General features: G+C 40.2%; 3 protein-coding genes across 3 annotated transcripts in view; 1 reads left to right on the forward strand and 2 right to left on the reverse strand.

Moving 5' to 3' along the window:
• Window positions 1-19, reverse strand: part of LOC119577134 (small integral membrane protein 15-like) — a 7,413-nt gene extending 7,394 nt beyond the window's left edge. The window contains exon 1 of the mRNA XM_037924831.1: window positions 1-19. This exon is cut by the window's left edge and continues 129 nt beyond it. The gene's annotated coding sequence lies outside the window, so the exon portion shown is untranslated.
• A 66-nt stretch (window positions 20-85) lies between these two features.
• LOC119577131 (BRCA1-associated protein-like) lies at window positions 86-21,532 on the forward strand. The gene is made up of 13 exons (XM_037924828.1): window positions 86-374; window positions 4,390-4,544; window positions 5,588-5,765; window positions 5,878-6,004; window positions 6,171-6,360; window positions 6,471-6,606; window positions 7,928-8,054; window positions 18,479-18,622; window positions 18,969-19,083; window positions 19,304-19,483; window positions 19,753-19,887; window positions 20,009-20,122; window positions 20,732-21,532. The coding sequence occupies exons 1-13, from the start codon at window positions 299-301 to the stop codon at window positions 20,885-20,887; spliced, it is 1,833 nt and encodes a 610-aa protein (XP_037780756.1). The 5' UTR covers window positions 86-298; the 3' UTR covers window positions 20,888-21,532.
• Window positions 21,533-21,741: 209 nt separating this feature from the next.
• Window positions 21,742-22,500, reverse strand: part of LOC119577132 (inactive hydroxysteroid dehydrogenase-like protein 1) — a 3,750-nt gene continuing 2,991 nt past the window's right edge. Inside the window, exons 6-7 of the mRNA XM_037924829.1 lie at window positions 22,241-22,338; window positions 21,742-22,111 (exon numbers count right to left, since the gene is read on the reverse strand). Coding sequence (XP_037780757.1) covers window positions 22,007-22,111; window positions 22,241-22,338 — 203 coding nt within the window. The 3' untranslated portion in view covers window positions 21,742-22,006. The remainder of the gene's footprint in view (window positions 22,112-22,240; window positions 22,339-22,500) is intronic.

The following is a 22,500-nucleotide window of genomic DNA, read 5'->3' on the forward strand; positions in this document are numbered from 1 at the left end:
TTCTATTGGCTATTATTAGCTCGTCTCAAACATTCTTGTCTAACACCGAAGTTACACAAAAGCACCGACGGAAATACCTCATTGGTGGGATAATCAACCAATTGAAACACGATAATGTAAAATGTCAATTAAATCTAGGATTTTGATTGGCCCATCTTGCTCCGGGATCGGGAAACTCTGAGTGACGGGCAGAACATCCGACTCTGACGCAGAATGGGAATTAATGGAAAGAATTAAACGCTTTGAGGAAGAAGGAAATTAATATTTGCAGGAGAAATAGGCTTCAAAGGGATGAAATATGTCAGTCAGTCTCGTCGTGATAAGGTTGGAGACCGCAGATGAGAGTCCGACCCTAAAACATATTGAATACCAAGGTAGGAAAAGTTTTGTGTATATATAGTCTAAATTGGTCATAAAAGTCTTTGTTTCATCGGCGAAGCAAAGACATTGAATTACTGCCTTATTTCACACAGAATGGGATTTGTAGGGATTCATCTTCAATGTTTAGACCATTTAATTGCAGAACACACTAGAAAATATTTCTCAAAACAATTAGAATTGGAAGTTACTGAAAGATTAAACATTTCACTTGTTAAAAAAAAAAAAAAAAAAATTATATATATATATATATATATATATATATATATATATATATATATATATATATATATATATACCATTTTGTTAAAATTCATTACAAAGTAATTTGGATCTGCTACTGAGAAGTATGCTTGTTTTGGTTATTATTTACCATATATATATTTTATTATTCTTATTTTTCTCTATGTATGACTATCTGAAGGCCGCAGTGGCCTAGTGGTTAGAGCATCGGACTCAAGAGTGTCATGACAGCAATCTGAGTCCGAGGTTTCGAGTCACCGGCCGGCGCGTTGTTGCCTTGGGCAAGGAACGTCACCTCGATTGCCTGCCTAGCCACTGGGTGGCCAAGCCAGCCCAAGTCAGTGCTGCTCCCAAACCAGATCGCTCAAACATGAGCCTACCATTAAAAAAAAAAAGAAAAGAAAAAAAAAGAAGACTATCAGGCTGTTACTTGAAACAACTTCCGTAATTGAAAGTGTGAGGGTGAACATTACGAAAGGACTGTATCCAAGTCAAACTAATGAATGCATGAAAACCACCTTGGTAATACTGTACAATGAGGATGCACTCGCCAGAGACTACATCTTCAAATCTATGTCACTAAATTTATTCAGGAGTCAATAGATAATTGTTCAGAATAACTTTGCTTGACCAGTAATGAACATGGTGGTATGGATGGACTTCTCTCACCCTCTACTACCCATATAAGCAGGGCATTTGCCACAGAACCCTCCCCAAACACAGACATTCTTGGCCCCAATAGAAGGAGAGGGCATGAAAACTGTCAGGGAAATTGTGGGGTAAAATAATAATAATAATATACACACAATATATCACTATATTATCTGATGCAGGGGGCTGTCAAAGAAACCTCCACATACTCATGGTAGGAGAGAGTGTATGGCTAACATGAAGGAGTGCCAAATGTCAATTCTGTCCTACGCTCTATCTTGCTGTACATATGTGGTGGATTCTTTGTTGTCCAGGGTGAAGGGTTGCAAATACTTGTGTGCAGTGACAAGACTCCATGCCTCCTGCTGCAATGTTATTTTAATTTTTGTACTGTATAATTGTATTTAACTTTTTTGCAATTTTCAAATGATCATCATGGCCCTGGCCCTAAGCCAATTTTTTCATGACATGATGTTCATGTCACCCTGATCCTAGGGGTTGAATGCTTTTTATGTACTTACTATGTGAGCACACAAATTTTTAAAAACTTTGTATGCAGTTGATTACACCATATAGAATAAGAATTTATTCTCCTTTTTATTGCTACGTATACTATGTCATATATTATCAGTTAATTCTTGCCATAAAAAAATTTGTCATATAAGAAAAAAATTACTGCTATTTTTTCACATTTAAAAAATTCTTCTGTTCATGCAAGTATTTAGAGGTATTAGTGATAACACTGCGATGTAGAAACATTTGTTTCTGCAAACTGCATTTGGTATTTGGAAGTATATTGTTTCTTGTATATATTGCTGTTATTCTCTTTTTTTTTCTTACTGTCCTTTTTATTTTTTTATTCCCTGGTTAGTGAAAGTGCTATTGTTTAGTGTCTACTAAACATTTGGGAGAATGTTTAGAGGATGCCACTGCATTGTCACTGTCCTCATTTCCCTCATCTCTGCTTCTACCACTGTTTGTAAGGAACCAGTCCAAGCCTTTTTTCTAGAATTTATGTGTGGGAGATTTGTTGACCATTGCTGAATTGCATAATGTGGAGGCCATACCAGTTGCTTGTTACTGCACCACTGGTTGAACTTGAGATAGTATCTCTTCCATCACAGATCAGTAGCATGATCTAAGTGCCTTTGGGAGAACACAATCAGCATTATTACAAGAAGATTATCCATTTTGAAGGCCACTGTAGGTGTCTTCTGACATTTACCAATATTATTATTTTGGTGAATTTCACATCATCATCACCAATGTTTTCTAATATATAAACTAGTTTAACCCCTTAAATCCACATTTTGGCAAAGGCCTTATTAAGGAGGAGAGAAAGAGGAGGAGGGGAGAAGGGGAGAGAGAGGGGGAGGGGAAGAGGGGAGAGAGAGGGGGAGGGGAAAAGGGAAGAGACATGGGGAGGGGAGAAATAAATAAATAAATAAATTTCAAATTACCAGGGGCTTATATCGTCGCCCTAGCATGCGCGACCACTCATGCCAAATACCAGCATCCCATGCCGTTTCTTCGTAATACTACGAGCATATGTTGTATTTTCAGTTTTCATCATTTTCTAAAGTCTCTACTTGCCATATTTCCTGTTAAAGAGAGGGAAAGGGGAGAAGGAGAGAGAGGAGGAGGAGAGGAGGAGAGAGAGGGGGAAGGGGGGAGCAGAGAAGGGGGAGGGGAGGAAAGGAGAGAGAGGGAAAGAGGAGAGGAGAGAGAGTGAGGGAGGGAGGAGAAAGAGGAGAGAGAGAGGAGAGGAGAGGGAGAGGGGTGAGGAGAGGGGAAAGAGAGAGGGGGAAGGAGAGGAGAGAGAGAAGGGAGAGAGGATATATGTGTGTGTGTGTGTGTGTGTGTGTGTGTGTGTGTGTGTCTGTCTGTCTGTCTGTCTGCCCTGTCTGTCTGTCTGTCTCTCTCTCTCTTCTCTCGTCTCTCTCTCTCTCTCTCTCTCTCTCTCCCCTCTCCCCTCTCCTCTCCCAGTCTCTCCCCTTCTTTCTCTTTCTTATATTTACATATAATATATATAAAATATATATAAAAAATATTATATATATATATATAGTAAAGATATATATTATGGTAATAATAATATTATATATAATAATAAAAAATATATAATATATATATAAAATATATATATATAAATAAAAAGAGTATGGTAGTATATATATATATATTGGGGGGATACTTATATATATATATATATATATATTATAGATATATATTAAAAATATACTATATATTATAATAAAATAATATATTAATATATATATATATATAATATATATTATATATAAAATATAATATAATATTCTCTCTTTTTTTCTTTTTTTTTCTCTCTCTTCTCTCTCTCTCTCTCTCTCTCGTTCCTCCCCTCTCTCTCTCCTCTCCCTCTCTCCGCCCCTCCCCCTCTCTTTTCTCCTCTCTCCCCTTTTTCCCCTCTTTCCCCTCTCCCTCTCCTCTCTCCTCTCTCTCCTGCTCTCTCTTTTCTCTCTCTCTCCTCTCCTTTCTCTCTCTCTCCCTCTCTCTTCCCCTCTCCTCCCCCTCCCTCTCCCCTCCTCCCTCCTCCTCCCTCCCCTCCCCCCTCCCTCCCCCCCCTTCTCCCTCCCTTTTCCCCCTCTCCCTCCCCCTTTCCCTCCCCCCCCCCTTTCCCCCCTCCTCTCCCCCTCCCTCCCCCCTCTCTCCCTCTCCCTTCTTCCCTCCCTCTCTCCCTCTCTCTTTTCTCTCTCCTCTCCCCACCTCCTCCCCTCTCCTTCTCTCTCTCTCTTCCCCCTTCTCTCTCTCTCTCCCTTTTCTCCCCCCCCTTTTCCTTTTCCTCTCTCTCCCTCCCTCCCTCCCTCCCTCCCCCTTCCCTCCCTCCATCCCTCCTTCCCTGCCCCTCCTTCCCTCCCCCCCCCTCTCCCTCTTCCCTCCCCCCCCCCCTCTCCCCCCCCTCTCTTTCTTCTCTCTCTCTCTCTCAATCTTTTCTCTCTTTCTCTCTCTCTCTCTCTCCCCTCCTCTTTCCTTTTCTCTCCATTCCTTTCTGACCTACCCCTCTTGTTATTCTGAAAATGTTATCATCAAGATAAGAAAATCAGATCAACAAAGTTGCCTTTTGCCAACCCATTTCAGCTCCCAAACGGACCAAAGACAGTGGACTGGATCGTGAGGCCAGTCCATCTGAGTGGCCGCTGCTGGTGACTGATACTCTTCTCTCCATTCACCGAGGACGAAGAGAACCCATTCAGGTCACGGTCACAACACTTGAGGAGCAGCACATTCTTGAGGTGAGTTTGGTAGTGGTTTAAGCTTTAAGCTTTTTAAACTAGAGGTATGTTTGTTCAAGTGAAATTTATTTATTTATTTATTTATTTTATTTTTTACTTTTTTTTCTTATAAGAGAAAGATTATTACCTAGCTTGGAGATTCCTTAATGTTGCTGCTAGAGCCATAGTGACCCGTCAAGCACACTTATGCCCTACTGTAAAGATTTGCATGATAAATTACAGGCACCAGTTAGACTCAGCTGCTTGACCCAAGCATTCTTGAGGAATGTTGTAGGCAGCAGTTCAGTAGACTACTGGTCAAACCACACCAATCAGTGTACTGAGTTTCTCTGTATATATACAGGTTCTAAAAATGCAGGTGAATATATTTAACCCTTTCCCAATGGGTAGTATTCATAGTGGCCCGGGCCTCGCTGCTGGGGGCTTATATCGTCGTCCTAGCATGCGCGACCACCCATGCCAAATACCAGCATCCCATGCCGTTTCTTCGTAATACTACGAGCATATGTTGTATTTTCAGTTTTCATTATTTTCAAAAGTCTCTACTTGCCACACTTCCTGATAAATCGAGACTGAAGGATATTTTTGTTGTTATATAGACTCCATAGTTGATCATTATTCAGTCTATAGTCCGAATAAAATAAGCAGTGTGTGGCATCATGGAGTTGAAATCATCGGTTTGTTGTATTTTTTTTTCTTTTGTATAGTATAAATGAGAAAGTGTTAAAAACGAATTAATCACACTTTCAGTGGCAGAAAAATAATATTTTGCCATGATTGTAAAAAAAAAAAAAACATGGCATGTCCATACATACACCATGGCATGTACATACATGCCCCTGATAGATAGTCCCGCCATGCCATGGAATGTACGTACATGCCACCCGTCGGCAAAGGGTTAATGGGGTATAATTCAAGTTAAAAGTCATTACAGTATTAAACTTGTAGATAGACTTGTATTTAATATCATGGTAGGCTTATTCATTATCAATACCCAGTTGCTAGCACTCAAATTTATCCATAAATACAAACATCTTCCTCAGGCTTTAACATCAAGTAACACAGAAGAAGAAGACCCAGACATGGATCCAAAAGTCAAAGGAGGGTCTGTAGAAAAGAATGCAGGTGACAATTCCTCAGAGACAAGCTGTGTGAGTTCAGGTGGAGTTCCTCGAAGAACAAGTAAAGAGTCAACTCCAGGAGCATCAAGCAGTAAAGAAGGTAGGTCAAAGAAGTTGTTCATAAAAGGTCACTTCTTTGTTTTTAATTTCTGTGATGTTATTGTGATATTCACATGTCTTATGCATAAGTGTTTTAACTTTTTCTTATATAGGCACCCCTGGGCCCAGTGAGGATGGCACCGGGAGAAGAGGACGTAGCATTAAGGACAGAGTCACCTTTGTGTCCGGAAACCCAATGGTGGATGTCACCCATGGAATTTTGCATCTGTACAAAGAAAAGTATGACCAGCAATTCTTTTGTGTATATCTTAGGACACATTTGCTTTATTGCATTCATGGTCTGTCATACAGCAACTTAAAAATGATGACATGTATCCTGATGAAAGAAATTTTGATGTCAAAATTTTGCACACTTGAATCTAAGAAAGCTATATTTACTTTACAGTACGAAGACAAGCTTGGAGGAGACTGAATCACGATCAGAAATGTTGTGCATGTTGGCGGTTCCTACTTGTATGACAATTCATGACCTTCTCCAATTCACAGCCCCATGCTACTCTGAGATACAGCATATGAGAATCATCAGAGATCCTACACCCAACCAGTACATGGTGCTCATCAAGTTCCGAACACAGGTGAAGACTAGCATAGCCTTTTAGTACAGTATCTTTACAGCTAGCTGCAAATTATGTTTTTGATTGGTGAGTTTATGTTTTTAAGTTATTACACCTTTTGCTTATCACAGGGTGATGCTGACATGTTCTACAACACATTCAATGGGCAACGCTATAACACAATTGAACCAGACATTTGTCGTCTTGTGTATGTTGCCAGAGTAGAGACCACAAAGGAGTCGGAGGATGGGGGTTTGCCTATACCAGGTAAGTCAGATTTTGGCAGTCCAACAGTTTTTTTTTCTGTTTCAGAAGACTGAAGTCATAGTATAGAGTCAAAAAAAAAAGGACATGAGGAAGATGACCTGCAAATGCCATAGCTCAAAGCAGCTTTACTGGCACAGAGGCTTATTGTAGCTGCTGCATAATGTTTAAGGTCACCTTCCCATTCTGCCTGCACACTTTGCACTGTTGGTACTTTAGACTGTTTTTTTGCATCTGTTTATGTGTCATCTCTCTAATATCAGCACTCTGTTGTCTATACATGGATGTCCTTGCTAGTTTTTCTACTGTTGCTCAGAGAAATTCGTGCCATCTAAGTTTGTGATAGTATTGTATTATTTAGTGGACCATGCAGAAATTATTTGATAAAAAATATAATGACTATTACTAATCACCAAATACTTTTTTTTTTGTGTGTGTGTGTGTGTGTTGTGTGTGTGTTGTGTGTGTGTGTGTGTGTGTGGTGTGTGTGTGTGTGTGTTGTGAGTGTGTGTGTTTTGTTTGTTGTTTGTTGTGTGTGTGTTGTGTGTGTGTGTGTGTGTGTGTGTGTGTTGTTGTGTGTGTATGTGATGTGTGTGTGTGTGTTGTGTGTGTGTGTGTGTGTGTGTGTGTGTGTGTGTTGTGTGTCGTGTGTGTGTGTGTGTGTGTGTGTGTGTGTGTGTGTGTGTGTGTGTGTAGAAATATCTTTGCACATAGATGGCTCTGCTTAGCCACAAAAAATTCAATTAATAGACCTTATGATCTTACCTGATTTCACCTTTCTTTGAATTGGTGGGGATTTTTTTTTTTTTTTTTTTTTTTGTTTTTTTTTTTTTTTTTTTTTTTTTCTTTCTTTCTTTTTCTTTCTTTCTTCTTTCTTTCTTTTCTCTTTCTTCCTTCTTCTTCTTCTTCTTCTTCTATTCTTATTCTATCTTTCTCTTCTATCTCTTCTTTCTCTATGCATGAATCATTGATGTGTTATTTTTTTATAACATTAGATTACTATTATTTGACATTATCGCAATTAGTATCATTAATCTTTTTGAAATCAGGTTAAAGTACGGTGACAGCAGTATCGTATTGGTTCTATGTTATTACAAGAGTACTATATGATAAAGACAATAATACGTATCACAGTGGGCATGGCATGTACATATATGCCATGCCTGTCGGCATTGTTTTAAGCACATCTTGGTGCCTGTCATCATGCCAAAACTCAAATGTCAATATGTATTTGAATCTTGTTGACAACAGGTTAATGGTACATTATGTACTCTCATAGTGTATCAGCTTTTTGGTGTCCTCTCATTATGCCATTTTCTCACAGGTCACACAGAATTACCTACTTGCCCAGTCTGCTTAGAGCGCATGGATGAATCTGTTGATGGAATCTTGACAATATTGTGCAACCACTCCTTCCATGGAGAATGCTTAGCCAAGTGGGGTGATACAAGGTATGTATTCCAGTGTAATTTTGATTCCTTGCTGTCTAGGTGTTCAGTTTTCTTGTGTGTCATTACTTCATAGTGTGGATGTTGACCTTTGTTTTGTATACATTAGAAGGGAATACTTTTTTACTCATCAGCTAGTCTTCAGAAACTTGTAAAGAGTGGGTGGATGTATAACTAGTTAGGATATAGCTTCATTTCTCTGATGGCAGTATCCTTGTTCATATAAATATCAAATAGGGCTAGCTCAGATTGAGATGAACTCTGGCAGCAGTTCAAGGGGAAAGGGGTAAAGGAATTTTGCTTGAACAAAAATAAAAAACAAAGGCTATTAGCAATGCCCTGCCTATGAGATGGTGAATAATATTATATGCATTGTGTAGTCGATGTTGCCAGAGTTTGCAAATCTTTTATATTCTGGTAAGTTAGCCATAGATTTTTCTTCTCATATGTTATGTGAATTAGATCAGTCATGTATGGTAACTTGATTTCTTTAGTTAACAAAGATGATGAGAAAGCAGCATGCAGACTGCATCATCTTAGAGAATATTTTTCTGTTAGTTTATCCTCAGTCATAGTAGAGGACCAGCTAACATGATATGGATGAGAAAGAAAAGGCATGTTTAAACAAAGCAAAACTTTTAAGGCTTGTTCAAGCACAGTGAATACATCAGATGATCAAATAGGCAGAATATTGATGTGGAATATAGAAGCAAGAGGAACTTTCCTTTTGATGGGGAACCCTGTTGTGAACATATATGGATGCTCTTAGTTGTTAAAAGAACAATTCATTTTCAGTGTCTTGGAGCCCATATTGTATAATCTCATGTTGAATATGAGTGTCGTATCCTGTCTGAAGGATCAACAGCTAATGTCTAAAATTGAGTGCATTCTTGGAGGTGAGCTAAAGGAGTTGCCAAGGCTTTCATTGGTCCTGGCTAACATATTTGTGAAAAGACTCTTGGGTCCCAGAAGGAGAGTCCTACATTTCAGAACTATAAGGATTAGTGAAAAAAAGAGCACAAGTCAGACTTGCCTTGCAGAATTTTGCATTTTGAGTGACTTTTGCTTTTGCAGAATAGATTTTTACCATTATTATTTATTAATTTGTGTATATGTATGTAAATTTGTTTGGGTTTGGGTGTACATGTGTGTGTGCAGCTGTGTGTGTAAATGCTTGTATATTCTTGTGTATATGTGTATTTCATTCAGTAAAAAAATTGAAGAACAGAAAATTTCAAGATTATGCTACAGCTACTTTTTGCTCTTGTGTATACAATGTAGGCTGTTTCTAGCTAGGAAGTTTTGACCTAATATTTATGTCATAGTGCATCAGTAGTTTTTTGTTTTTCCCCTTTTTTTGGAACAAAAAATAAAAAAAAAAAAACAACAGGATTTTAATTAGGTTTTTTTCTTTTAATTTTGCCCCGGGGCCTAATTTTTTTTTGAGTTTTTGAAATTTTTTTAAACTAAAAAATTAATTTTGGGCAGTTTTTTTTGGGGGAAAAAAAGGTTTTTTTTTTTTTTTTTTTTTTTTTTTTTTTTTTTTTTTTTTTTTTTTTTTTTTTTTTTTTTTTTTTTTTTTTTTTTTTTTTTTTTTTTTTTTTTTTTTTTTTTTTTTTTTTTTTTTTTTTTTTTTTTTTTTTTTTTTTTTTTTTTTTTTTTTTTTTTTTTTTTCCCCCCCCCCCCCCCCCCCCCCCCCCCCCCCCCCCCCCCCCCCCCCCCCCCCCCCCCCCCCCCCCCCCCCCCCCCCCCCCCCCCCCCCCCCCCCCCCCCCCCCCCCCCCCCCCCTTTTTTTTTTCTTCCCTTTTGAAAAATTTCCTTTTTTTTCCCTTTTTTGGTTATTTTTTCCCCCCCCAATGATTTTTCTTCTCTTCTTTTTTTTTCTTCTTTTCTTGATTCTTGTTCCTTTAAATTCCTCCTCATCTCCTTTGGAAATTTTTTTCTTTTTTTCCTCTCTTCCTCTTCTTTTTCCCCCCTGTTTTTCCCCTTCTTTTTCCCCTTTTCCCCTTTTTTCTCTTCCCTCCCCTTTTCTTCCCCTCTTTTCCCTTCCCCTCCCCTTTCATAACCCTTTTCCTTTTTCTCTTTCCTTTTCCTTCCCCGGGGGGTCTTCCTTTTCTTTCTCTTCCCTTTCTTTTCCTTCCTCCCCTCGGTCCGCTCTTCTTTTGGTCTTCCCCTTTCTTTCCCTTTCCCCTTTCCTCTTCTTTTGTCTCTTTTCCCCCGGGGGTCCTCTTTCCCTTGGATTTTCCTTCCCCTTCCTTCTTTTTTTTTTTCCTTTCTTTTCAAAAAATTTTTCCTTTTTTTTTTTTTTTTTTTTTTTTTTTTTTTTCTTTGTTCACGTTTTTTCTTTTTTTTTTGTTTATTTGTTTTCTTCAAAAAAATTCTTTTCCCCCTTTTCTCCTCTTTCTCTTTTTCTTTTCTTTTCTTCTCTTTTTTCCCCTTTTTTTCCTATCATCTCCTTTCTTTTCCCCCTCTTTTTTTCTTCTTATCTTTTTCTCCTTTTTCCTTTTTCTTTTTTTCTTCCTTTTCTTTTTTCCTTTTTGGTTCTCTTCTTCCCACCCCGCCCTCTCTCCTCTTTTTTTCTTCTCTCCCCCCTTTGTTTCTCCTTTTTTCTTTTTTGTTTTCCTTTTTTTTTTCTTTTTTTTCCTTCCTTTTTTTTCTTTCTCTTTTTTTTCCTCTTCTTTTTCTTTTGCTCTCCCCCTTTTCTCTCCTCCCTCTTTTTCCCCCTTCTTCTCCTCCTCCTTCTCTTTTCCTCTTTTTTCCCCTCCTCTCTTCTTTTCTTTCCCCTCTCCCCCCCTTTCTTTCTCTTCTCTATCTTTTTCCTCTTCTCTCCCCTTTCCTCCTCCCCTCTCTCTCTCCCCCTCTCTTTCTCCTCTCTCTCCCCTCCCCTCTTCTCTTTTCCCCTCTCCTCTCTCGCTCTCTCTCTCCTCTCTTCTCCCCTCCCTCCTCTCTCTCTCTTCTTTCTCCTCTCTCTCTTTCCCCTCCTCTTTTCTTTCTCCCCCTCTCTTTTTTTCCTTTTCTTTCTCCTTTTTCCCCTTTGTCTCCCTCTTTCTCCTCTCTCTCTTTCTCCCCCCCTCTCCCCCTTTCTTCCTTTTTTCTCTTCTTTCTCTCTCTCTCTCTCTTTTCTCTTTCCTCTTTCTCTTTTTTCCCCTCTTTCTCCTCTTTTTTTCTTCTTTTTCTTCTCCTCTTTCTTTTCTCCCCTTCCCCTCTCTCTCTCCCTTCCTCTTCTTTGCCTCTCCCCTCTCTCTTTTCTCCTCTCTCTCCTTTTTCCCCTTTCTCTCTCTCTCCCCTCTCTCCCCCCTCCCTTTTCTTCACTCTTTCCCCTCTCTCTCTCTCTCTCTCCTCTCTCTTTTTCCCCCTCTCTCTTTTTCCCCTTCTCCTCTCTCTTTTTCTCCCTCTCCCCTCTCTCTCTCTCTCTCTTCTCTCTCCTCCCCTTTCCATTTTCTCTTTTCTCCTCTCTCTCTCTTTTCTCCCTTTTCCTTTTTTTTCTTCCCCCTCTCTCTTTTTCCCCTCCTTTTCCTTTCTTTTCCCTTTTCCCCTCTTTCTCCTCTTTTTTCTTTCTCTTTTTTCTCCCCCTCTCTTTTTCTCCTCTCCCCTCTCTCTCCCCTTTTTCTCCCCCTTCTCTTTTCCCCTCTCCTCTTTTTCCCCTCTCCCCTCCTTTTTCTCCCTCTCTCTTTCTTCTCTTTCTCCCCTTTTTCTCATCTTTTTCCCCTCTTTTTCCCCCTTTTTCTCTCCCCTCTCTCCCCTTTTTTTCAAACTTCCTTCTTTTTTCTCCTCTCCCTCTTTTCCCCTCCCCTCTCTCTTTCCTCCTTTCCTTCTCTCTTTTCCCCGTCTCCCTCATTTTCTCCACTCCCCCCTTGGGAATTTTTCTCTCCTCTCTTTTTCCCTTTTTTCTCCCCCTTTCTCCCCTCTGTCTTTTTTCCTCTACCCCCTCTCTCGCCTTTCGCCTCTCTCTCTCTTCTTTTTCTCCTTCCTCTCTCTTTTTCCCCCTCTCCCTCTTTTGCTCCCCTCTCTCTCTCCCCTCTCTCTTTTTCTTTCTCCCCCTTTTTCCTCTCCTTTTTCTCCTCTCTTCTCTCTCGTTCTCCTTTCCCCTCTCTCCCCTTCTCTTCTTCTTCTCGTTTTCCCTCTCTCTCTCCTTTTCCTTTCCCTCTCTCCCCTTCTCCTTTCTCCCCCTCTCTGCGTTTTATCCTTTTTTCTCTCTTTCTTTCTTCCCCTTTTTCCCCTTCTCTCTCTTCTTTCCCCTCTCTCTCTCTTTCCTCTCTTTCTCCTTTTTCCCCTCTCTCCTCTCTCTCTCTCTCTCTCTCTCTCTCTCCTCTCCCCTCTCTCCCTTTCTTTCGGTCTCTCCTCTCCCCCCTTCTCTGTCTCCTCTCTCTTTTTCTCCTCCCCTTTCAAAACCCCTCTTTTCCTCTTTTTCCCCTTTTTCTCCTCTCTTTTTTTTTTCTCCTTTCTCTCTCTCTTTCTCCTCTCTTCTCTCCTTCTCTCCCCGGGTTTCCTCTCTTCTCTAAGTTTTTCCTTCCTCTCTCTCTAATCTCCATTCTCTCATGTTTTTCCCCTCTCTCCTTTCCCCTCTTTTTTCTCCCCTCCTTTTTTCCCCCTCCTCCCCTTTCCCCCTTTTCTTTTTCTCTTTCTCCTCTTTTCTCTCTTTCGTCTCTTTTTCCCCCCTCCTCTCTCTCTCTCTTTCCCCCCCTCTCTCTCTCCCCCCCCCCTTTGGGGTTTGTTTTTTTTTTTATTTTTTCCCCTTTCTCCTTCTCTCTCCCCTTTTTCTCCCTCTCTTTTCTTTTTCCCCTCCTCATCCCCCCTTTTCCCCTCCTCTCTCCCCTCACCTCCTTCTCTCTCTCTTCTTCTCTCTTTTCTCTTTCCTTTTCCCCAATTTCTTTTCCCTCCCCCTTCCTCTCCTCTCTCTTTTTCTCTTTCTCCCTCTCTCTCTCTCTCCTTTCCCCTTTTTTTTCTCCTCTCTCTTTCCCCCCTTCTCCTTTTCTCTCTTCTCTCCCCTCCCTCTCTTTTTTCCCCTTTCTCCCCCTTTCCTCTGGCCTTTTTTTTCCCTCCTCTCTCTCTCCCCCTCTCTCTTTTCTCCCCTCCCCTTCTTCCCCCCTTTCGGCTTCCCCCTCTCTCTCTCCCCTCCCCCCCCCTCTCATCCCTCCTCCCCCCCTTTTTCCTCCCCCTCTTTTTCCCTTTTTCCCCCTCTCCCCTTTCGCTTTCCTGCCCTCTCTCCCCTTCTCCCCTCTCCGTTTTCTCTTTTTCTTTTTTCCCCTCTCTCTCTTTCTCCTCTCCCTCTTTCTCTCCCTCTCTCCCCCTCTCTTTTTCCTTTCTCCCCCCCTTTTCCCCTCTTTTCTCTCCCCTTTCCCCCTCTCTCTTCTCCCCCCTCCCCCACCTCTCCGTTTCTCTCCTCTCCTCAATCCGTTCCCCCCTCTCTCTCTCTCTCTCTCTCTCCCCCTCTCCCTCTTTCCCCTTTCTTTTCTTTTTTTCCCCTTTCTTTTCTCCTTCGCCCTTCTCCCTCTCTCCTCTCTTTTGCTCCTTCTCTTCTCCCTCCCCCTTTCCCCCTCTTCTCTTTCTTTCCTCCTCTCTCATCTTTTCTTTCCCCCCCTTTCCCCTCTTTCCTCTCTTTTCCCCCTCTCTCTCTCTTTTTTCTCTCTCGTCTTTTCTCCCCTCTCTTTTTCTTTTTTTCCCCCTTCCCCTCATCTTTTTCCCCTTCTCTCCTCTTTTTTCTCCTCTCCTCCTTCTCTCTCTCCCCTCTCTCTTTTTTTCTCCCCTCCCCTTCTCTCTCCCCCTTCGTTCTCCTTTCTCTCCCTTTTTTCGGCCCTTTCTCTCTCTCTCTTTCCCCCCCCCCCCCCCTCCCCCCCTTCTCTCCCCTTCTCTCTTTTCCTCTCTCTCCTCCCTCTCCCCCCCTTTTCTCCTTTTGTCTTTCTTTCCCCTTTTCTGCTCTCTTTCTCCTCTCCTTTTCTCTCTCCTCCCCTCTCTCTCTTTCCCCCTTCTCCCCTCTTCTCCTTTTTCCTCTTTTTCCCCTCTCTCCTTTCTCTCCTCTCTCTTTTTCCCCCTCCCCTCTCTCTTTCCCCTTTTCTTCTTCTTTCCCTCCCTCTCTCTTTTAAATTCTCTCTCTCTCCTCTCTCCCTTTTTCCCCTCCTCCCTCTCCCCTCTCTTCCTCTCTCCCCCCTTTCCTCTCCTCTCTCTCCTTTTCCCCCTCTCTCTCTCCCTTCCTCCCCCTTTCTCCTCTCTCTCTTTCCCCTTTCTCCTCTTCTCTTCCCCTTTTTCCTCTCTTTTTCCCCTTTTCTCTCCTCCCCTTTTCTTTTTCTCTTTCCCCTTTCTCCTCTCTCCTTTCTCTCTCTCTCTCTCTCTCTCCCTTTTTTTCTCTCCCCTCTTCTTTTTTTCCTCTCCCCTTTCTTTTTCTTCTTTTCCTTTGTCTTTCCCCTCTCTCTCCCTTTCTTCTCCCCCTTTCTTTTCCCTTTCTTTTCCCCCTCTCTCTTTTTCTCCCCTTTTCCCCTTTCCCCATCTCCTTCTCCCCCTCTCTTTTCTCTCTCTCCTCTCTCCCTCTCTCCCCTTTTTCTCCTTCTCTCTCTCTCTCTTTTCCCCCCTCTCTCTCTCTCTCTCCCCTCCCCTCTCCCCCTCTCTCTCTCTCTTTTCCCCTCCCTCCATCCCTCCCTCCCCTCCCCTCCCTCCTCTTTTTCTCCCCTCTCCCTCTCTCCCCCTTTTCCCCTCTTTTTTTTCTCTTTTTTTCCCCTCCCCCTCCTCTTTTTCCTCCTCTTTTTCTCTTTTTCCTCTCTCTCTCTCCCCTTTTCTCCCCCTTTTCCCTCTCTCTCTTTCTCCTCCCCTCTCATCTCTCCCCTTTTTTCCCTCTCTTTCTCTCCTTTCCTCTCCCCTTCTCTCTCTTTCCCCTCTCCCCCTTTCCCCTCCTCCCCCTTTCTCCCCTCTCTCTCTCTTCTCCCCCCCCCTTCCCCTCCCCCTCTCCTTCTTTCTATTCTTTCTTCCCCTTTTCCTTTCTCTCTCTCCCTCTCCCCTCGTTCCTCTTTCTCCTCTTTTCTCCTCTTTTCTCCCCCTCGCTTTTTTTCCTCTCCTCCCTTTTTCCCCCTCCTCTCTCTCCTCTTTTTCTCTCTTTTTCCTCCCCCTCCCCTCTCCCCCTTTTTTCCCTCCTCTCTTTTTTTCTCTCCTCTCTCTTCCTCTCTCTCCCCTCTCTCTCTCTCTCCCCTCTCTCTTTCTTCCCCTCTCTCTCTCTCTCTCTCCCTTTTCTCCTCCCCTTCTCTGTCTCTCTTTCTCCTCTCCTCTCTCTTTCTCTCTCGCCTCCCCTTCTCTACCCCCTCTCTCTCGTCCCCTCTCTCTCTCTCTTTTCTCTCCCCTCTCTCTCTCCCCTTCTCGTCTCTCTCTCCTCTCTTCCTCTCTCTTTTTTTCCTCTTTTTTTTCCTCTCTCTCTCTCTCTTTTTCCCCCTCTTTTTCTCCCCTTTCTTCCCCTTTTCTCTTTTTCCCCTCCCTTTTTCCCCCTCTCCCCTTCCCTCTTCTCTCTCTCCTTCTCTTTTCCTCTCTCCTCTCCCCCCTCTCTCTCTTCTCCCTCTCTCTCTCCCCTCTCTTCCCTCTGGGTTCTCTCTTCTTTTCTTTCTCCCCCTTCCTCCTCTCTCTTTTTCCCTCCTCTCTCTCCCCTCCCCTTTTTTCCTCTCTCTCTCCTCTTTCCCTCTCTTTCTCCTCTCTCTCTCTCCTCTTTCCCTCTCTTTCTCCTCTCTCTCTCTCCTTTCTCCTTTCTCCTCTCTCTCATCCTCCCCTCTCTTTCCCCTCCTCTTAAATCTCCCTGGGGCTCCCTCCTCCCCCTTTCTCTTTTTCCTCATCTCTTTTTTTCACTCCCTCTCTCCTCCCTCCTCTCTCTCGTCTCCCCTTTTTCTCTCTCTCTCTCTCTCCCCCCGTCTCTTCCCCCTCTCTCCTCCCCCTCTCCTCTCTTCTTCTCTCTTTTCCTCTCTCCCCCCCCCCCTCCCTCCGCTCCCCTTCTCTTTTCCTTTCCTCCTCTCTCTCTCCTTTTCTTTCCCCCTTTTTTCCTTTCTCTCACCCCCTCTCTCCCCTTTTCTTTTTTTCCCTCCTCTCTCTCTCTCCTCTTTTTCTCCTCCTCTCTCTCTCTTTTTCCCCCCCCTTTTCTCTCTCTTCTCTCTCCCCTCTCTTTTCTCCCCTCCCCCTCCCCGTCCTCTCTCTCTCCCCCTTCTCTTTCTCCTTTTTCCCCCGGCCTCCTCTTTCCCCCTTCTTTCTCCTCTTTTTCCCTTTTTTCCCCTTTTTCCCTCCCTTTTTTTCTTTTTTCCCCTCCTCCCCTTTTCCCCTCTCCTTTCTCCCTCTTTTCTTCCCTCTTTCTCCTCTTTCTCTCTCCCCCCTTCTCCCCTTTTTCTCCTCTCCCCTCTTCTCCCTCCCCCCCTCTCTCCCCTCTCCCCTCTCGCCCTCCCCCTCTCTCTCTCTCCTCTCTCTCTCTCCCTCCCCCTCTTCTCTCCCTCTCTCTCTTTTCTCTCTCTCTCTCTTCTCTCCTCCCCTCTCTCTCTCTCTCTCTCTCTCTCTGTTTCCTCCCCTTTCATTTTCTATTTTGCCAGTTTCATTATGTAGTTGTTAAACCTTGCTGTTAATCTTAGAATATAATGTTGATCTTAAATGGTTGTACTTTTCTATATAATTTTCTTTTTTTTTTTTTTTAAACCAATTTTGGAACTTTTCCCAATTCTTTTTTTTTTTGGGGTTAAAGGTTTAAAAATGACTATTATTTTTATACTTGCCCCCGTTCTGTGTCTTTATATTTTGTCGCCTATATTGTTTCTTGTTTCGTGTTTTTGTGTTTCATTGCTGATACAATTTATGATGTTTGTACATTAGACTAGAAAATGAATTGAAAGTCCTCATATTCGTAGGTCTTTCCTTAAGCCAGGGTTTTCATTTTCCCTTTTTCCCAAATTATCATTTTTAAATTTGATTTTTTATTCGTTTTTCCCTAAAAAGGGTTTCTTTAAATGCATTGTAAAATTTTCTTCAGCAGCTTTGGGTTTAGTTTTGTTCTTTATATGTTTTTTGTACTGGTGCTTGTATCATCTTAATTTAACACCTTGACAACATTTCTCCAACTTTTTATTTATTTATTTTTTTTTTCTTCTTCTTTTTTTCTTTTTGTTCTTCCAACTGTTGGGGAAAGAAGGTAGTTGGATGACAGAGGCATCAAGTATTTACAGCAAGCCCTCACAAGCCCAAGAGTATTTTATGTTTAGCCTGTATTCACTGATCACTTATAGTTTCATTTTGCAATTGTTCTGCATGGCTGTGGTGTGGATTTGCTGGTTGGGCTTCTGTCTTGAAAATGATTTATTTGGGTTTTGCATATGTTTAAAATTTTAATAATATGACCTTTATGGGTAATCATCCTTGTAGATTTAAATTTAGTGTTAAGTGTTGGTGATGTGTGATTAATATCAGGCAAAATGGTCTAATGTGTACTTAAATATTGTAGATTTGTATGAACTGAATGACACTGAAAAAACAGAAGTTCTGAAATGACACTCTTTTCAATATGAAATGAATCATCATGAGTACTAGGAACCTAAATTTCCCATAATGCATATACAAAATACATGAAAGACCTTACCAAATGCACACATATCACTCTATTAACTATGAGACAAAACACAGACCATGTCGTAGTAGATAATGAAAAGCAGTTGCGTCAGAGGAATCTTATGTACAATCATGAAATAAGAAATCCTTCTCCTCTTGTTGGAGAAGTTACCTGACCTTGGTTAAGGTAATAAATGAATATATTTGGTGATTAAGCTCATTGAGAAATAGTATGGTTCAAATGTGTACCTTCTTAGCAGTGGTACATGTTTCTTGGTATAGCACAGTAGAATTTGGAGCCTGACACTGACATAGCACAGCATGCAGTAATTGGAAACTAAAGAGCCATTATTGTTCTAGTAAAACATTAATTTAATGAACAATATCACTAGCACTACTATATACTGCATGTATGTGCACAGATCCATAAAGAGGAACTCATTGCTCAACAAAGAAGGATGCCTTGCTCTACTTTTTACACGCATTGGTCGTGTTTCTAACTGTTATGTAGTCTCAAGGATAATATAAAGTTGGTGACCCAGCATGCATTAATGGTGTTATACTGCAGTGTTCTACTATTCACTTTTGTATGTAGTTTAGCATTGGAATGGGGGAGGCTGGTGGTTGACAAGCATTTCCCGCATGAACTGTATGATTAGTGTAAGATATACAGATTTATTGAATGTGCATATGTATATATATATATATATGAATGAATATTTTTAGAGATAATTGAGATTGAGAATAAGAATAGGAAACTTTGTAAGCTATATTGAGGAATGTTTGAAAGACTGATAGTTGATAGCTGTTGTGCCAAGAAAGAACTGATATTCAGTATGAATGATAACCTCTTGCTGATTAGCCTCTTTTGCCTCCAGCTGTCCAGTTTGCCGGTACTGTCAGACCCCAGAGGAGACACCAGACCAACGATGCTTGTTGTGCGGGTCAGCCGACTCCTTGTGGATCTGCCTGATATGTGGACATGTTGGATGTGGGCGTTATGTAGGAGGACATGCTCACAGGTCTGTATTAGTGCTTTTACGATTGCATATTGAACTTCACTAATTCAGCAAGCTTGGGAACAGATGCCTGGGGCATTGTTAGTGCCAGAGTTGGTAAAGTAGCAATCATATGTCAACTAGTAATGAATGCCAGATTCAGTTATTTTCTTGAATCATTGAAGTTGCCACACCAGTGAATGGTATATTAATGATGTTCAACCTGTACAGTATTTAAGGGTTTTTCTGTAAAAGACAGATCACTTGAAAAGGAATTTGGTGTTGACTTGCATTACATTTTGTATATCAGCTGTAGTTCTGAATTCCAATTGATATTCCTTGTGAAATAATATGGCAACCTAATTGGCAGACACTTCATGGAGACCAATCACCTCTTCTCCCTGCAAGTGGGCAACAACAGAGTCTGGGACTATGTGAGAGATAACTATGTGCATCGCTTATTACAGAGTGAAGGTGATGGCAAAGTAAGTGAAGACTTGGTCATCTTCAGTGTTGATCACATAAAGGTATGATTATTCTGAAATAAAGAAAGCTTCTAAAATTATAGCATTTCCACTCTTCAAAGAACTTTTTTTTTATACTTACCTTTTTTTCAGTTTATGCATCCTTATTTCAGAAATAAAGACAAAATTTTTAAAGGGTTGTTTCACCTATTATTTATGCTTATATTGCAACTTTCTGCAGGTTGTATCATATGAGCGGACATCACCAGTGTCTGATACAAAGGAGGAGTTAGTTCAAGGAGAAGAAAAGTTGACAGCACTGCAGCTGGAATACACACACCTCCTCTCCTCACAGCTGGAGTCACAAAGACAGTACTTCGAAAACAAGATAACAGAAGCACAAGCAGAGGCATGGCATGAGGTAAGTTCTTTTCAGTAAGTATTTAGGGTTGCTAAAGGTCAGATTTTGCAATAAAGTCTCTGCAAAAAAGGAACAAGCCATAGTGAGAAAAGCCCTACAAGTTTCTATTTTTCTTGTTTTTTTTTGCTGTACTCCATTTAATTCTTTTACTCAGAGTGTTTGATTTTAAAAATCGCTTTACATTATTATATTCTGCCTTTTTTTTTCCCCAGATGTATATTTTACACTATTACAGTGTATTTTAAGAATAATTTATATATATTTCATAGGCAGAAGAATCTAAAGAAGCTGTAAAAAAACTCAGTGAAGAAATGCAGGCAGTCAAACAAGAATTAGCTTCTGTTACACGTGATAAAGTTACACTTGATAAGAAGATCGGTCAACTGAATAGTAAATTGGCAAAGGTAAAGTTCTAAGAGATTTTAGTATTTTGTTAGATATTAACCATATTGTTTTCTATTAATGAAGTAAAGTTTATCAATCTAGATGGGATTCAGGCACATAATGTTGACATTTGTTTTTTAGGTGTCCAAAGATCTGGAAACAGAGCAGGAGCTAAATCTGTCCATGCGTCAAGGTAAACAGGAGTGGGTGTCCAAGGTCGTGAAGCTGGAAAATGTGGTCAAGCAGAAGGATCAGGTAAATAAACAATAGGTGTAGAAGAGTGTATGCGTGCTTTTGTATGTGTATATATGTGTGATATATATATTTCCACAGTGTAGTGATTGATAATTGATGACAAGAAACAGTTTGTAGGGGCAGATTATTAACAGTTGGAACTCATAGTCTGAACTATTTCTTGAAAGAAAAATGATCAGTGGTAAAATATAGATTTATGATTTTGATTCTGAAAATTAAGTAGAATGGAGACATTGCATACAGAAGTACCTTAATGCACATGATATATATTCTGGAAAGTAAATGATTTCTGAATGTAATTTTGTTCTGCTATTTTTTTAACCAAATTTTTAAATACCCCACATATATATATGCATAAGATATGTAACTCATTAATGGTGCTCAGATCATAAATTGATGTATTCCAAATGATATATTCAGTATTTTTAAAAATATATAAATATTGGATATTAACTGTTACATATTATTACATACAATATCTTCAATCCTTTCTTCTTGCTTTTAAGATTGGAATAGAATGGATGCAACACACATCATTATGGGTATTTGAGTTTTTATTATTTGCTGTCAAGGCAGAACTTCAAATGAGAATGCTTGGATTCCCCACAGAAAATAGCCGAGTTGGAGTCGCAAGTGACTGACGTGATGGCCCACCTGGAGGCCCTGTCCACAGTCAACTGCAACCCAGAGCTCCAGGGCGGCCAGGTCTACATCCCAAACGAGAATTCGAAGCCACAAGGGGCAAGACGGAAACACAGAAAGTAAAGAGGATGAGAAGTTTCCAGTGTGTGACAACTTTTCCGGATTTTCTAATTTGGGACAGCTTGCTGAAGTGACCATGCTTATTGTGCAAAAAGACCTTTTTTTTTCTCTGTTATCTGTTGTTCATTTTCTTTTTTCTTTTTCCTTTTCTTTTTGTTTTCTTCTTTTGTTCCCTTTTTTTTTGGAACAGTAATTAAGTTGAATAATTCTGTTAAACTAGTCAGTATTTTCAGTGATTAATAGATCATATCTGTATGAGTACAATTAAACTTGAAATTGTTTAGGTTGTGTGATAATTATATATATACAGAATATTTGTTACTTACATGAGTACGAGATTTAAATGTTTAGGACAAGAAAGTATGTACCTTAGACTTGTGTTCTGATGATATCTCAAGTTAAACTTAATCTCAGTATAGGTAAAAAAATAAATAAATAAATAGATAAAAAATTTAAAATGTTATGTTTATGTACATGGAAATTGTAAATATTATCTTACATATTTTCCTTTTAGCATATCTTTATAATCACCTATTGGGAATTGTAAATATAACTTTTCCCAGTTATTTTTTTTCTTCAGTAATATCATTATCATAACTGATATGTTATTTCAAATTACAAAAGAATTAATAAAACTATTTTTATGGTCTCCTGTTTTTCATTTTTCTCATTTGATGTTTTAGTTCCTCAAAAGTATAATACAGAAATTAATAGGAAAAACTAAAAGATCCTTTTATTTTCATTTAATATTTTTGCCTGAAAAATTATGAATTTAATTGTAGAGACTGAAAGTATTATGTATGGAAGGTTACAAGCTACGTATCTAATTTGTGACTTTTTTCTCAAAGGAAAGAAAATAAAGTTAATAGTTACTTTAATCACAGTTGCACAGGCAAAATATATCTCAATTCATTCTTACATGCAATAGTTTTCCTAATACACATACTTTTGCATTGAACCTCCCAAGTTCACAGCCTTTCACACCTCACTATTTTTTTGCCATTACATTTAAAGATTAGGTTTCAAGTAGTAAAGTGACGTTTCCACAATCAATTGCCTTAATTTTCCTGTGTATTTTTAATAAAGTGTTTTCTTTTCCTATGATGCTGATTTCTCAAACACTCATTCTCTCTTATTTTTGTTCATGTCCCTTAATAGGTCTTCATTATGCAGTTTAAACATTCTCATCAGGATCCACCTCGGTGCAAAGTTGTCTATAAACCAAGCCTGAAATATTTACAGAAAAGTATGAGAACATGCTTTGTAATGAATCAAAATGCTAAGGTTCTAAATGAAATTACAGGTTGATGAAAAGGACTATGTATGTAATCAAGAACTGTATGTAATGAACCTTACCATTATCCCATGTGACCAGTAGCCTGTGGTGTAACTGGTATACCCCAGAGTGTCCAGGGCATGTGCAGCAAAGTTAGAGGCAGTTGGCACCATAAGACCTGGTAAATGTGAAAAAACATACAGTGTAAGGACAAGAGATAAAATTATACGTATGTTGTTTTTGCTATTTTCACCATTACTTGTTGCAATTTATTTCTGTATGTTTTTTTTTTTTTTTTTTTTTTTTTTTTCTCTCTCTCTTTTTTTTTGTGTGTGTTGGG

The sequence above is a fragment of the Penaeus monodon genome, chromosome 9, assembly GCF_015228065.2.
Source record: "Penaeus monodon isolate SGIC_2016 chromosome 9, NSTDA_Pmon_1, whole genome shotgun sequence".
Classification (NCBI taxonomy): domain Eukaryota; kingdom Metazoa; phylum Arthropoda; class Malacostraca; order Decapoda; family Penaeidae; genus Penaeus; species Penaeus monodon.